The sequence below is a fragment of the Paroedura picta genome, chromosome 3 (genome assembly GCF_049243985.1).
Source record: "Paroedura picta isolate Pp20150507F chromosome 3, Ppicta_v3.0, whole genome shotgun sequence".
Lineage (NCBI taxonomy): Eukaryota > Metazoa > Chordata > Lepidosauria > Squamata > Gekkonidae > Paroedura > Paroedura picta.
This window is the reverse complement of record NC_135371.1, coordinates 6,167,914-6,183,785: the sequence shown is the minus strand read 5'-3', so window position 1 is coordinate 6,183,785 and position 15,872 is coordinate 6,167,914. Positions and strand designations below refer to the sequence as shown.

Here is a 15,872-nt window from a genome sequence, read left to right as displayed (position 1 = left end):
CCCAGGCCCCTGCGTGGTCGTTTCTCGTGATAATTGCTTTTCACTTTATCAGAAAAGAGATGGCTGGGTAGCTCCTGGAATTACAACTGATTGCCAGGTGACAGATCACTTTAAGAAAATGGCTGCTATGGCATTATAGAAGAGTTGGATTTTATACCCTGCTTTTCATTACCCAAAGGGACCTCAAGGCGGTTTACAATCGCCTGCCCTTCTTCACCCCACAACTTGTGAGGTAAGTGGAGCTGAGAGAACTCTGAGAGAACTGCTGAGAACTGCTCTGAGAGAACTGTGAATTTCCCAAGGTCACCCAGATGGCTGCATGTGAAGGAGTGGGCAACCAAATCTCTCTCTCCACATTAGAGGCTACCACATTTTACTACACCACACTGGCTCTTCCGATTCCAACTCCTCCCCTTTCAAACTGGGCCCCCCCTCCTTAGGCTCCACCCCCAAGCCCCAATCTCTAGGCATTTCCCAACCCTGTTGGCAATCTTAGTTCCTTTTATTCAAGGTTTATGCTGGTCTATGACCATAAAGTTCTGTTCTTTTCCCCCAATGTATAAGCTTCCTTTCGAAGAAGTGTGCTTGCCCAGGAAAGCCAATAGCCTGAACAAAACTTTGTTGGTCTTAAAGGTGCCACTAAGGGCTGAAAAGCTTGCTAGTTGTTTCATGATGCCTACTTGCTCCGGATTAAGAGTGCAAACCCGGACAAGATGAGGGCAGCGACTACCATCAGCCAGCCCGACCATGCTCCATCCGCCTGTTCTGCAGGCTACTCACATCCCTCAAGAAGAGCTTTCCTGAATAAATTGTATTTTTGTTTTTGTTTGCATTTTTAAACCCAGGAGGCCTCTTTATACCCGGCCCTTCCTGGCAACCACTGCGCCATGAATCAATGCACCACCCCAGTTTCTGACCCAGCAAACCCCCCCCCCCCCCCAACTTCCAAGCATAGGGCGCTGCTTAATGACATTAAGGGGGGGTGTGGGGGGGGGTGCTGAGGGCAAACATCGGCTCGTCCCGTCACTCGCCGGCACTGCGCATGCGGCGGCGCGCGCGCGCCTGCGCGGCGGCGATCCCCGGGAGGCGCCGGTGGCGGGCGGGCGAGGGTTAAAACCGCCGAGTTCCCCTCTCCGCCCTAGAGCGGCCGGAGGAAAGGTGAGCCCGGAGGTCTCGTGAAATGATTAGAGGAGCCACTTCCCTGCCTGCCAACTGGTGGGAAAGCCGCTCCAGTCCGGACGCCAGGTGAGGGAGGGGAACCGCGCCAGCCCCGCAGGACAGGTGAGTGGGGCAGCCGCCCGCCAAGGCCCCTCTTGCTCCGGAGGGGCTGGGGGGGGGGGGTCTCCGGGGTGCAGCCCCGGGGCTCTTCGAGAGAAGTTTGGGGGGGAGGAGGGGGGGTTGGCCAGGGTTGCATGCAAGCGGTGGGGAGGGGGAGAGCGCTGTTTTGCGAGGGGTAGTCCAACTGCGGCCCTCCAGATGTCCATGGACTACAATTCCCATGAGCCCCTGCCAGCATTCTGCCACCCTCGGGAGACCTATCAGAGGAGGGGTAGTCAAACTGCGGCCCTCCAGATGTCCATGGACTACAATTCCCATGAGCCCCTGCCAGCATTCTGCCACCCTCGGGAGACCTATAAGAGGAGGGGTAGTCCAACTGCGGCCCTCCAGATGTCCATGGACCACAATTCCCATGAGCCCCTGCCAGCATTCTGCCACCCTCGGGAGACCTATAAGAGGAGGGGTAGTCCAACTGCGGCCCTCCAGATGTCCATGGACTACAATCCCCATGAGCCCCTGCCAGCATTCTGCCACCCTCGGGAGACCTATAAGAGGAGGGGTAGTCCAACTGCGGCCCTCCAGATGTCCATGGACCACAATTCCCATGAGCCCCTGCCAGCATTCTGCCACCCTCGGGAGACCTATAAAAGGAGGGGTAGTCCAACTGCGGCCCTCCAGATGTTCATGGACCACAATTCCCATGAGCCCCTGCCAGCATTCTGCCACCCTCGGGAGACCTATAAGAGGAGGGGTAGTCCAACTGCGGCCCTCCAGATGTCCATGGACCACAATTCCCATGAGCCCCTGCCAGCATTCTGCCACCCTCGGGAGACCTATAAGAGGAGGGGTAGTCCAACTGCGGCCCTCCAGATGTCCATGGACTACAATTCCCATGAGCCCCTGCCAGCATTCTGCCACCCTCGGGAGACCTATAAGAGGAGGGGTAGTCCAACTGCGGCCCTCCAGATGTCCATGGACTACAATTCCCATGAGTCCCTGACAGCATTCTGCCACCCTCGGGAGAGCTAGAAGAGGAGGGGTAGTCCAACTGCGGCCCTCCAGATGTCCATGGACTACAATTCCCATGAGCCCCTGCCAGCGAGTGCTGGCAGGGGCTCATGGGGATTGTAGTCTATGGACATCTGGAGGGCCGCAGTTGGACTACCCCTACGGAAGACCGGAGGGCGTGGGGGGGGGGGGCTTTGGAGCCAGCCCATAAATCACCGCCTTTCTCCAAAGCCCGGGCTTGACTCTTGCTCTGCAACCGCTTTCGACAGCCCCTCCTGATTCGCTCGCCAGGTCTCTCCCCCCCCCTCAATTAAGTACTTTCCCGGCATCCTCTGGGGCCCGGACAGAGGGGGGGTGGAGCTAAACCGGGGGGGGGGGGACCATTAGCGCGGCGTCGAGGCTGGTGCCCGCTGAAGGGCATCGCTTCCCCCCTCCTTTCCCCTCCCCGGTGCGCCAAGGTGGCCTCCTGGGGGGGGGGGCTGCGCCGCAGTGCATTCTCCCCACCCACCCACCCACCCACCCCTTGCAGCGCCCTCCCTCTCCCGCAAGCCTTCCCAGCAGCGAGACCCCCAAGTGCTGACCCTCCCCTGCGATTTTATTCCCAGTGGTCGCTGCCCCCCCTCCCCAACACCCCCTCCAGCCCTCTTTGGAAAGGCTGCCGGATCCTGGTTGGTTCTTGGCTCTGGTGCAGGCGCCCCTGCTGCCCCTTTCTTTTGGGAGGTCTCTCCTTCTCTCCCCCACTCCGCCCCAGGCTACCCCCAGGCTAGGGGTGGCAGTCTCCAATTGATCCCTTTCAGTTGAAGCTCATCTCCAGGCAGCAAAGATCAGCTCCCCTGGAGAAATTGGCTGCTTGGGAGAGTGGGCTCCATAACTATATTTCACTGGGGTCCTTCCATCCCCCAAATCCCACCCACTTCCAGCTCCACCCCCAAAGTCTCCAGGTTTCCCCCAGCTCAAAGCTGGCAACCCTAGACTCCATCCTTCCAAATCTTTTCCAGGTTCTGCAGGGTCTTCCCAAATTTTGGGGAGAGAGGGATTTGGGGGACAGGGTGATTCAGTGGGGGTACAGTGCCAAGTGCCCCTTTTTTCCAGGGGGACTGATCTCAGCCACCTGGAGATTAGTTCTGTTTTGGGGAGATCTCTGGGTCCAACCTGCAGATTGGCTATCCTGTTTGCTCCCATTTTGGGGCCTTTAATTTTCCCCCTCCCACCCTTGTTACAGTCCCATAGCAAATTTTCTTCCCCCAAAACTGTAATTACTCATAATAAGACCTTTATTATAGTTGGCCCTTCCCTAGCAGGCTCTGGGTGGGTTAACAACATTCAGTACAAACCAGTGTGCTAACTGATAAACAAAAAAAAAAACATTCATTACAATCAGAATACAACAGTAAAACATTCAATCTGATAAATGGTAACAGTAGAATTAATCTGTTAAAAGCTGTCTCTTCATATAATTGAAATCCTTGTGAGGGGATGGGCTGGGTTGGCGTTTGGATGAATTTCGTTAAGGTGGTTCTCAATTGAGATTTCAGAGAGGGTGTTAATCCCAGAATTCACCGTCAGCCACGCCTTGGGGGACTTCTACCTCATCCTAAGATTTCCTTCTCTAATCTGCTCCTTCAGAGCTGCTCACCACCTCCCATCTTTTCCTTTCTCGTCTCTGTGTGGCTTGTCTGCTCCAGTTGGAGCTCCACAGTTCAGAATATTGTTGTGTTGTAATGATGTTTCACTTCCTGCTTTCTTTCCCCCCACATTGTGCTCCACACACACACAAACACACACACACACCATTAGATTCAAATGAGTAGCCATGTTGGTCTGAAGTAGCACAATAAATATGTCTATGGCCTTGTGAACTACAAATGGGTTTGAGGGGTCTGATTGGGTGGTTTGGCAGAGAATTATCATGTGGCTGTGTGTGGGTGCTGTGACACAGTTTACTGATGTAGCAAGATTAACTTTTGCTTATAGATTCCCACTGTCATGATGGCCAGTTCATAGTCTGAGGAAGAGTGCCTGCACTCGAAAGCTCACGCCTTGAATAAATCTTTGTTGGTCTTAAAGGTGCCCCTGGACTCTGATTTTATTACACACACACACCATGTCATTGGCTAGTGGTTTCAGTGGGTTTTCCACAAGTCTGGTCCCTTCATCTGTCTCCTCTTTGGATTTTGTGGCTTCTGCTTTAAGCTGAACTTCATATCTGATTCATGGTTGCCCCAATCTCCTGGTAACTTATTCCTCTGCTGGCTGTTTGGCTTCAAGCAGCCGAGTGCGTTTGAGGCCTATTTTGCTTTTACACATGCTGAATATTACACTTCACAACTGGATTTCAATGAAATTTTATTTATTTATTTGTTGTATTTATATACCGCCCTGCCCGAAGGCTCAGGGCAGTTTACATGAAACAACGAAATAGTACAGGTAACATCATTCTAGTAACAGTAAGGTGGTAATAACAACAATAACATAATAACAATAACAATACAGGAAGGTGAAACTGCAGTGGCAACATCCACTTGCAAATGTTGGTTAAGTTGCATTGAAAATGTATTTATTCGTTTCTATGCCACCCTCCCCCCTTCAAGGATCGCTGCCTTGTTGTGGCAAGGGGGCTTGCGTAGTTCAGTGAAGCTATGAGCTATACCGTGCAGGGCCACCCAAGACGGACAGGTCATAGCTGAGAGCTCTGACAAAAGGTGATCCACTGGAGAAGGAAATGGCAAACCACTCCAGTATCTTTGCCATGAAAACTCTATGGACAGTTCCAATAGGCATAACGATATGACGCCGGAAGATGAGCCCCTCAGGTCGGAAGGTGTCCAATATGCTACTGGGGATGAGCAGACGGCTAGTACGAGTAGCGCCAGAATGAATGAAGCGGCTGGGCCAAAGCCGAAAGGACGCTCAGTTGTGGAAGTAACTGGTGGCGAAAAGACAGTCCGATGCTGTAAAGATTTTTATTCCATAGGAACCTGGAACGTCAGATCCATGAATCAAGGCAAGCTGGATGTGGTTAAACAAGAAATGAGAAGACTGAACATCGACATTTTAGGAATCAGTGAACTAAAATGGACAGGAATGCGTGAATTTAATTCAGATGACCATCAGGTATACTACTGTGGACAAGAATCTCGCAGAAGAAATGGAGTAGCCTTCATAATCAATAAGAGAGTAGGAAAAGCAGTCTTGGGATACAATCCCCAAAATGACAGAATGATCTCAGTTCGAATCCAAGACAAACCATTCAACATCACAGTGATCCAGGTCTACGCCCCAACCACTGCTGCTGAAGAGGATGAAGTTGATCAGTTCTATGAAGCCCTACAACACCTTCTAGAAGCAACGCCCAAAAATGATGTGCTTATCATCATGGGGGATTGGAATGCTAAAGTAGGAAGCCAAAAGATAACCGGGATAACAGGCAAGTTTGGCCTTGGAGTACAAAATGAAGCAGGACACAGGCTGGTAGAATTTTGTCAAGAGAATACAATGGTCATAGCAAACACTCTTTTCCAGCAACCCAAGAGACGACTCTACACATGGACATCACCAGACGGTCAACACAGAAATCAGATTGACTATGTGCTCTGCAGCCAAAGATGGAAAAGTTCTATCCAGTCAATAAAAACAAGACCAGGAGCTGATTGTGGTTCAGATCATGAGCTTCTTGTTGCAAAATTTAGGCTTAAATTGAAGAAAGTAGGGAAAAGCACTAGGCCACTCAGGTATGAACTAAATCATATCCCTGACGAATACACAGTGGAGGTGACAAATAGATTTAAGGAATTAGATCTGATAGACAGAGTGCCTGAAGAACTATGGACGGAGGTTCGCAACATTGTACAAGAGGTAGCAACTAAAACCATCCCAAAGAAAAAGAAATGCAAGAAATCAAAATGGCTGTCTGAGGAAGCTTTACAAATAGCTAAGGAGAGAAGGGAAGTGAAAGGCAAGGGAGAAAGAGAAAGATACACCCAATTGAATGCAGAATTCCAGAGAAAAGCTAGAAGAGATAAGAATGCCTTCTTAAATGAACAGTGCAAACAAATAGAAGAAAACAATAGAATCGGGAGGACCAGAGATCTTTTCAAGAAAATTGGAGATATGAAGAGAACGTTTCATGCAAAGATGGGTATGATAAGGGACCAAAATGGTAGGGACCTCACAGAAGCAGAAGAGATTAAACAAAGGTGGCAAAATTATACAGAAGAACTATACAAGAGCGAGCTTAACATCCCTGATGACCACAATGAGGTAGTTACTGACCTGGAGCCAGACATCCTGGAATGTGAAGTCAAATGGGCCTTAGGAAGTCTGAGCAACAATAAAGCTAGTGGTAGTGACAACATTCCAGTTGAACTATTCAAAATCTTAAAGGACGATGCAGTAAAAGTGCTACACTCAATATGCCAGCAAATTTGGAAAACTCAACAATGGCCACAGGATTGGAAAAGGTCAGTTTACATTCCAATCCCAAAGAAGGGCAATGCAAAAGAATGTTCAAACTACCGCACCATTGCACTAATTTCTCATGCTAGCAAAGTTATGCTCAAAATCCTACAAGCTAGGCTCCAGCAATATGTGGACCGAGAACTTCCAGAAGTACAGGCAGGATTTCGAAGAGGCAGAGGAACTAGAGATCAAATTGCCAACATACGCTGGATCATGGAGAAAGCTAGGGAGTACCAGAAGAACATCTACTTCTGCTTCATTGACTATGCTAAAGCCTTTGATTGTGTGGAGCACAACAAATTGTGGCAAGTTCTTAAAGAGATGGGAATACCAGAGCATCTTATTTGTCTCTTGAGAAATTTATATGCAGGTCAAGAAGCAACAGTGAGAACTGAACATGGAATCGCTGACTGGTTCAAAATTGAGAAAGGAGTTCGGCAAGGCTGTATACTGTCGCCTTGCCTATTTAACTTGTATGCAGAGCACATCATGAGAAATGCGGGATTAGAGGAGTCACAAATTGGGATCAAGATTGCAGGGAGAAATATCAACAACCTCAGATATGCAGATGATACCACTCTAATGGCAGAAAGTGAAGAGGAACTAAAGAGCCTGTTGATGCGGGTGAAGGAGGAGAGTGCAAAAGTTGGCTTGAAACTCAACATCAAGAAAACAAAGATCATGGCATCCGGCCCTCTCAATTCCTGGCAAATAGAAGGGGAAGAAATGGAGATAGTGACAGATTTTATTTTCCTGGGCTCCAAGATCACTGCAGATGGGGACTGCAGCAAAGAAATTAAAAGACGCTTGCTCCTGGGGAGGAAAGCTATGGCAAATCTAGACAGCATCCTAAAAAGCAGAGACATCACCCTGCCAACAAAAGTGCGTTTAGTCAAGGCTATGGTCTTCCCAGTTGCAATGTATGGCTGCGAAAGTTGGACCATAAGGAAGGCCGAGCGTCAAAGAATTGAGGCTTTTGAACTCTGGTGCTGGAGAAGACTCTTGCGAGTCCCTTGGACTGCAAGGCGAACAAACCGGTCAGTCCTAGAGGAGATCAGCCCTGACTGCTCTTTAGAAGGCCAGATCCTGAAGATGAAACTCAAATATTTTGGCCACCTCATGAGAAGGAAGGACTCCCTGGAGAAGAGCCTAATGCTGGGAGCGATCGAGGGCAAAAGAAGAAGGGGACGACAGAGAATGAGGTGGCTGGATGGAGTCACTGAAGCAGTTGGTGCAAACTTAAATGGACTCCGGGGAATGGTAGAGGACAGGAAGGCCTGGAGGATCATTGTCCATGGGGTCGCGATGGGTCGGACACGACTTCGCACATAACAACAACAACAAATGCCACCCTCGCGACTGAGGGCGGTTTAGAACACAAGTTCACAATTCCATCCAATTTTTTGGTAATGGTCAAAGTCATTAACTTGTAATTTATAAACTTGCAACTCCTAACATTGTAATAATCTAAACTATTAACTATAACTGTACAAAATTGTCAAGTTGATGAGCTGGCCGGATTTGGGGTCGCCTTGTGCTGTATCAGGTGGTGTATCTGGTGGGGGAGGATTTTAGAGGACCCCAATATTGGCTCATTGGCCTCAACCGAAAGCTTGGTGGAAGAGCACCCTTTTTAATGGCCCTACCGAGCTGTGCTACCTCTTGCAGGGCTCTGATTTCCTCAGAAAGTCCATTCTACCAAGTGGGGGCCAGGATGGAGAAAGCCCTCACCCTGGTTGGATGGGAGGGACAGTATAGACCAGGGGTAGTCAAACTGCGGCCCTCCAGATGTCCATGGACTACAATTCCCACGAGCCCCTGCCAGCATTCACTGGCAGGGGCTCCTGGGAATTGTAGTCCATGGACATCTGGAGGGCCGCAGTTTGACTACCCCTGGTATAGACCCTTCTTCATTCACACTATGCGTTTTCCATCCATCATGCTGCATCTCCTCGTTACTCAAGGTGTCTTCAACAATGTGACTCTGATCCTCTTTTAAGGCCAGTCCCACTTCACTCTAAATGTTGCATTCTCCAGCAGCAGCAGCAGCAAAAGAGGAATTGGTTCTTATATGCTGCTTTTCTCTACCTGACGGAGTCTCAAAGTGGCTTACAGTCGCCTTCCCATTCCTCTCCCCACAACAGACACCCTGTGAGGTGGGTGAGGCTGAGAGAGCCCTGATATTCCTGCTTGGTCAGAACAGTTTTATGAGTGCCGTGGCGAGCCCAAGGTCAGCCAGCTGGTTGCATGTGGGGGAGCGCAGAATCGAACCTGGCTTGCCAGTTTAGAAGTCTGCACTCCTAACCACTACACCAAGCTGGCAGGAAAATCAAAATTATCCACTCTGCTCAATCATGCTCTTTATATTCTGACAGTCCTTTCGTTCTCTCCTCTCAGTCCCATTCTCATATGATGACCGACTCTGGCCAGATAATATGAAACCTCTTAATGAATTCGGCTTCAGGAGTTCCACCCCGGAGTCTCTCTTTGAAGTTATTTTGTTGAAGGATGGCAGCAGTGCTTTGTGGAGAAAGATTGAAATGGTTCCCCACAGATTCCTGAGTATTGTGCTTTCTAATGTCAGATTTGCATCCATTACTTTGGAAGATGGATGAGTAAGCCAGCGACAATACCGCTGATATTATTAGGCCCTGTGTGCACGATGCCGGAATGTGTATGGGGAAATAGTCAGCATCTTGGTTAAAGTAACAATTTTGAAACCAGGGGGGAAATTATGCTTCCTAGAAAGTCTTTTTTGTTGTTGTTGTTGCTGTAACAGCATAAAGTCTTGTTTGTCACATAGCATATCAGATTGCACCTCTTTGTCATATTTGTGGAATATAGAATCATAGAATCATAGAACCATAGAGTTGGAAGGGGCCATACAGGCCATCTAGTCCAACCCCCTGCTCAACGCAGGATCAGCCCAAAGCATCCTAAAGCATCCAAGAAAAGTGTGTATCCAACCTTTGCTTGAAGACTGCCAGTGAGGGGGAGCTCACCACCTCCTTAGGCAGCCTATTCCACTGCTGAACTACTCTGACTGTGAAAATCTTTTCCTGATATCTAGCCTGTATCGTTGTACTTGAAGTTTAAACCCATTACTGCGTGTCCTCTCCTCTGCAGCCAACAGAAACAGCATCCTGCCCTCCTCCAAGTGACAACCTTTCAAACACTTAAAGAGGGCTATCATGTCCCCTCTCAACCTCCTCTCAAAAGCATAAAGGCCTTGTTTTCTACAAACTAAAAGGACCAACTGCCTGGTGTACCTGTGCTAACAGGTGCAACTGCCTTATACTGAATCAGACGGACAATCCTTCAAGGCCAGTATTTAGTACACAGACTAGCGGCTGCTCTCCGAGGGTCTCAGGCAAAGGTCTTTCGCATCACTTAAAGCCTGGTCCTTTTATCTGGAGATTCCGTGGATTGAACCTGGAACCTTCTGCATGCCAAGCAGATACTCTGCCACTGAGCTACAACCACCTTTCCCCATATGTTTTAATTTTTGCCACCTGAGATGGAGGGAAAAGCGCAGGCTGAATTTTGTAGTAAACAAAGGAAAATATAAAAACGTGGATCAAAAAACCAACTCATACAGTCATAAAAGGATTAACAGCGTATCTGGATATCAAATTAAATTTCATCGCATTGAAAACCCTCTTTATTAATCCACTCTTTAATGATAAAGCAAATTATAACATATGAATGGCTGCCAGAATTGTTCACAGTTAAACAATAAACATATCCAGGGCAAAATTTTGTTTTGTCTTCCACAATATGCGTAGCAATTGTCATTAATGCTTTAGATTCTACTATGTTTTCAGTGAATAAAGCTTAGCCTTAAGCATTTAGGCCTTCTAAGAAAACGAAATATTTCATGAGAATGCCACCCCAAGATGCAAAGGGGCATGCATATTGTAATCTGCTTGATAAGAGCAGGGAAGAAATGTTTGGGGCAAGCTATGTTTTGAGTTGTATTTCTTCTTTGCAACCCTTCTGCTACCTTCTGAATGGGATATAAGGACCCAGGGATCTCCATTCCAGTTTGTATCTGACAAAGGGAGCTTTGATGGTCGAAAAACACCCTGGAAATCTTGTTGATCTCCTGGACTCAAATCTAGCTCTCCTAGTGATGCTACACCTAATATAAAACTTGGAAAAAAAAACATAAAAATACAAGATCTAAATTACCAAACCTACAGATAAAAACAGATCAGGTTAAGAAGAAGAGTTGTTTTCTTTTTATACCCCACTTTTCACTACCTGAAGGAATCTCAAAGCAGCTTACAATCACTTTCCCTTCCTCTCCCCACAACAGGCTCCCTATGAGGTAGGTGGGTCTGAGAAAGCCCCAAAAGGACTGCTTTGTGAAAACAGTACTACCTGGACGGAGACTAGCCAAAAGTCACCCAGCTGCATGTGGAGGAGGATCAGGGAATCAAACTCGGCTCAACCAGTTAGAAACCACCATTCTTAACTGTGGCTACACCAAGCTGGCTTAACTCAAACATAACACTCATATTATTTCAGCATGCGTAGACTTCTTCAGTGGTTTCAAGAATGCGAAAATATGTTTTCCTTGTAAAACGTTAAAAATAGGGTGTTGTGGATATAAAACATACTGCAGGTTTCACAAACGGAACATAAAAACCCCTTCAATAATTCTTATTGGATCTTTTTCTAGAAATCTGTTCCCCATATAAAATGGACTTTACAATCCCTTAAAATGCCATACATTTAACACTGGGGAAGATTGCAGCTTAGAACAAGCTAATCACAAGCTTCATATAACTCAAAGCAACGGTATGGAGTGGGGGGAGTCCTATAAAGCAGGGGTAGTCAACCTGTGGTCCTCCAGATGTTCATGGACTACAATTCCCATGAGCTCCTGCCAGTGTTTGCTGGCAGGGGCTCATGGGAATTGTATTCCACGAACATCTGGAGGACCACAGGTTGACTACCCCTGCTATAAAGTGCTTAGAGGGCACACATGTATCTTGCATGCCTCCAATCAAAATAACCCTGCATTAAATATATATATATATAATAATTCCTCATAGATTTGTTCCTTGTCCGTTGCTCATGAAAACTCCTCCCCTGCCTCCAATTTAGTTTGTGCTACATAATTCATGCTCTTTTCTACTGCTATGGATAAACTAACATGGCTACCCAACTTCCTTGTACATAATCTCACCCTGGTGCATAAAGTACGTAATTCTCTCTGTACGTTCTTTAACTCTTTCTGGAGTTCCTCTATGGAATTTGAGGTTGGTAGCTTCTAAAATGTGGTGTTGGGGCAGTTGACGAGGGCCTCTTATGCATGAGTTCAGCCTTTCTCAACTTTTGTACATTGAGAAACCCCTGGAACATTCTTCAGGCTCTGAGAAACCACAGAAGTGGCGTGATTGGGCAGAATGTGGTTGGAAAGCAGAGCTGTGTCCATGCCCACCCCAGAGGTCCTCCCCTTCCCACCCCCACTAGGCTCATCATTGGCCATTTTGGGAGGGAGGGGTTTGACATGACCATATATTTTCTGATCACCCCTGATCAATGCTTAACAGATTTTTAAAAATATATATGAAAAATTAATTAACTCTTACTCATTCACTCATTTAAACCCTGGTTGAAAAAGCCTGATCTGTGGTAATATTTGACTTCAAAATATGTACTGCTACCCCTCTTTTTTTTAACCACAGCAGAGGCATCAAAAACTTTCCCAAGCCTCTAAAACTTGACGTGACCATATTGTTTCTGGAAAGGCTGCAGGCAGCTGTTGGGGAACTCGCTGGCAGGGGCAGCTCTCACGCAGGAGAGATCTGCAGCCTCCGAGCCTCGGAGGGAAGTGGAAGGAGGAGGGGGCGGTCAGGGGTGGGGGACGGAAGGCGATTGGCTGGCTGCTGGACAGACAAGCAAGCCGGTTGGAGGGAGAGGCACTCAGGGGCGGGACAGCCGCCCTGAGTGGGTGTTAAGCGCTGAGTGGCACTTAAGCCGTGAGACCAACTCCTCCTTTAAACCCTTGCCAGAAATATTAAGTGGAACAGATAAATTAATTAACTCCCATCCGCTCAGGAAACCCTTCTAGGTCAATCAAGAAATCCCTGGTTTTCATGAAACCCTGTTTGAGTAAGCCTGCCTTAGACAGTTCTGCGGGGCCTGAAAGACATAGGAATTCTGGCCACTCTACTTAACAACCAGAACACTGACTAATATGTATCACCAACTATGAATGGATGCACTTTATATGCCCCTTTCTCTCTAAAGAAGGAGATGGCTCTTCTGGAATTACGGGATTTAATTTTAAATGAATAATTTCAGGAATTTTATGTCTTTTTATGTGATGTGATCTTTCTAAAACTGTTGTGAGCCCCCCCTGGGGAAGGTGGGCATACAAATGAAAAAATAAATAAACAGGGTGTCTGTTGTGGGGAGAGGAAAGGGAAGGCGACTGTAAGCCGCTTTGAGCCTCCTTCGGGTAGCGAAAAGCGGCATATAAGAACCAACTCTTCTTCTTCTTCTTCTAAAAAAAAATAAAATTATATAGAACGTCTTCTCTTTTCACAGAAAACCTGCATTGGCCCTTGGATACAAGACACATTGCTTGACTCCAAACAGGGGGACCTCCAGCGCTAAACAACACCAACCCCAGAAACCCGAAGTCTCCCAACGTTTTAATTGCGCGATGGATAACTTGAGCGTGGAGGTGGAGGTGAACATGTCTGTCGAGGAGGGGGCGGCGATAGTCCCACGCCTGGTGAAAGAGGAAGAGAATCCCGATACTTTAAAGCTGTGGTCAGAACTGGACGGAGCAAAAGCCCCCGGGGTTTTACACGGGGGGAATATCGAGGAATTGGAAACCACAGCTTCTTTGCACAACATAAAGAAGGAGCCAGAGGATGGGATGCAGCAGCACTGGGAGACCCAGTGGCAAGAATTCTTGGGGACCTTACAGGCTCCTCCCTCAGGGTGGGCAACCCTCCAAGTTTCCGAGGAGGCCGAACCCTGGGAAGACGCTAAGGTCTTCTTGACTTCCTTTGAGCAAGTTGCGTCCGTGTGCCGGTGGCCACGGGACCAGTGGGTGGCGCTCCTGCTTCCAGCGCTCAGCGGAGAGGCCGAGCAGGCGTTCAGCAGCCTCAACGCCCGTGAGAGGGGGGACTACGGGAAGGTCAAGGCAGCCATCTTGCAAAGAGAGGCCATTGTGAGGGAGAGGAAGCGCCAGCAGTTCAGGCAGGTGTGCTACCAGGAAGTGGAGGGCCCACGAGCAGTCTACGGGAGACTCCGGCACCTCTGCCGTCAGTGGCTGAAAGCGGAACGACACACGAAAGACGAGATCCTGGAGCTGCTGATCCTGGAGCAGTTCCTGACCGTCCTGCCGCAGGAGATGCAGAGCTGGGTCCGGGAACGCGGCCCCGAGACCTGCATCCAAGCCGTAGCGCTGGCAGAGGACTTCCTCTCCAGGCAGAAAGGCGTCGTGAAACCAAAAGAACAGGTGAGGTGGTTTGATATGTTTTGGGAAGGAGCTCCAGGTTTCTTTTTGCAGGCAACGGTGGATTGCCCCAATCTTTTTCAGTCTTGGAGTGTGAGGTTTTTAACTTAATTTAATTTGGATATTGTATTTCTGTCCCGCCCTTTCCCGAAGGGCTCGGGGTGAGTCGCAGCATTCCAGAATAGAGACACTTTAAGATAAGATTCTACATGCAAAAAATTAAATACTCAAATATTATTTATTAAATGTTTATACTGCCCTCCTAATATGGCTCAGGGCGGTGACCGAATGGGTTAAAATTAACCATCAATTCAAAGCCAACAAAGTACATCAATATTAATGCTTTAGGATGTTTAGGGCTGATCCTGCGTTGAGCAGGGGGTTGGACTAGATGGCCTGTATGGCCCCTTCCAACTCTATGATTCTAGGACTAGATGGCCTGTATGGCCCCTTCCAACTCTATGATTCTATGATTAACAGTATAAGACAAAATAAAAACATAAGTAACGAATCGGCAACCTTAGCAATAGCAGCATCTAGACATTCACTCCCCATCGGTTTCCAGACCAGGTGTCACCCAATTGAGTGTTTTGTAGGGGTGGGGCACAGATGTTATTAAGTCACTGGCCCTAACCAAAAACTAGGCCCTGAGGAACTGTGCAATATTAAAATTTAAATCACTTACACAGTTTCTCTAAAATGATTTTAGAAAACCCAACTGCGCTGGGTGGTACATCCTCACTGTAAAAGAGATGAGGCAGGTAGAATCATAGAGTTGGAAGGGACCTCCTGGGTCATCTAGTCCAACCCCCTGCACTATACAGGACACTCACAACCCTGTCGCTCATCCACTGTCACCTGCCACCCCCTTGAACCTTGAATCAGCCACCCATTGAATCAGCCTCTGTTTAAGAAAATCTCCAAAGATGGAAAACCCACCATCCAGAATCATAGAGTTGGAAGGGACCTTATGGGTCATCTAGTCCAACCCCCTGCACTATGCAGGACACTCACAACCCTATCGCTCTTCCACTGTAACCTGCCACCCCCTTGAACGTTCACAAAATCAGCCTGTAAATCAGCCTTCCGAGGTTGTATGAGAGAATTTATTTCTCAGATGGAAATTAACTGGATGGACATAGGCAGGGACGCCAGCTAGGGTACTGACCTTACTGTACTCTAGGCCTTGGCCATAGCTTAGGTTCTCTGATAGGGGCTCAGCATTCATGACATTGTGAAACCAGAGAGAACCGTGGGGATCCCCTCTCATGATGGGGAGAAACAGATTTGCACTGCCTGTCTTGAAGGGTGTTTTCATTGGTGTTTCAGGGGCCTGAACCTTTGCAAAAGGCAACGGTGAATTCTGCCGAAACAAACAATGTTCCACCACAAGATCTTTGGAACCTTGACATTAAGCCCAAGCAGGAATGGGATGGAGATGAGAAATTACTAGGTAAGAACATCTTGCATTTGTTCTTCAGGAAGGAAAGAGAGCTAGGCGTCTCTGTTGCCGTTGAGGGTTAAAGATGAGCCTTAGGTTTCAAAAAGTCAGCTATGACTGGGCCTCAGTTGAGGCCTAGGACTTCTTTGTCCACAAAAGCAAGATGCGCATTACGGGCATCTGTCATTTGACGTGACTCCGATT

At 47.9% G+C, this 15,872-nt stretch overlaps 1 protein-coding gene across 1 annotated transcript in view; it reads left to right on the top strand.

Annotated features, from left to right (window-relative positions):
* Positions 1-1,129: 1,129 nt before the first annotated feature.
* LOC143834457 (uncharacterized) overlaps positions 1,130-15,872 on the top strand; it is a 61,592-nt gene continuing 46,849 nt past the window's right edge. The window contains exons 1-3 of the mRNA XM_077331280.1: positions 1,130-1,245; positions 13,306-14,230; positions 15,557-15,680. Coding sequence (XP_077187395.1) covers positions 1,181-1,245; positions 13,306-14,230; positions 15,557-15,680 — 1,114 coding nt within the window. The 5' untranslated portion in view covers positions 1,130-1,180. The remainder of the gene's footprint in view (positions 1,246-13,305; positions 14,231-15,556; positions 15,681-15,872) is intronic.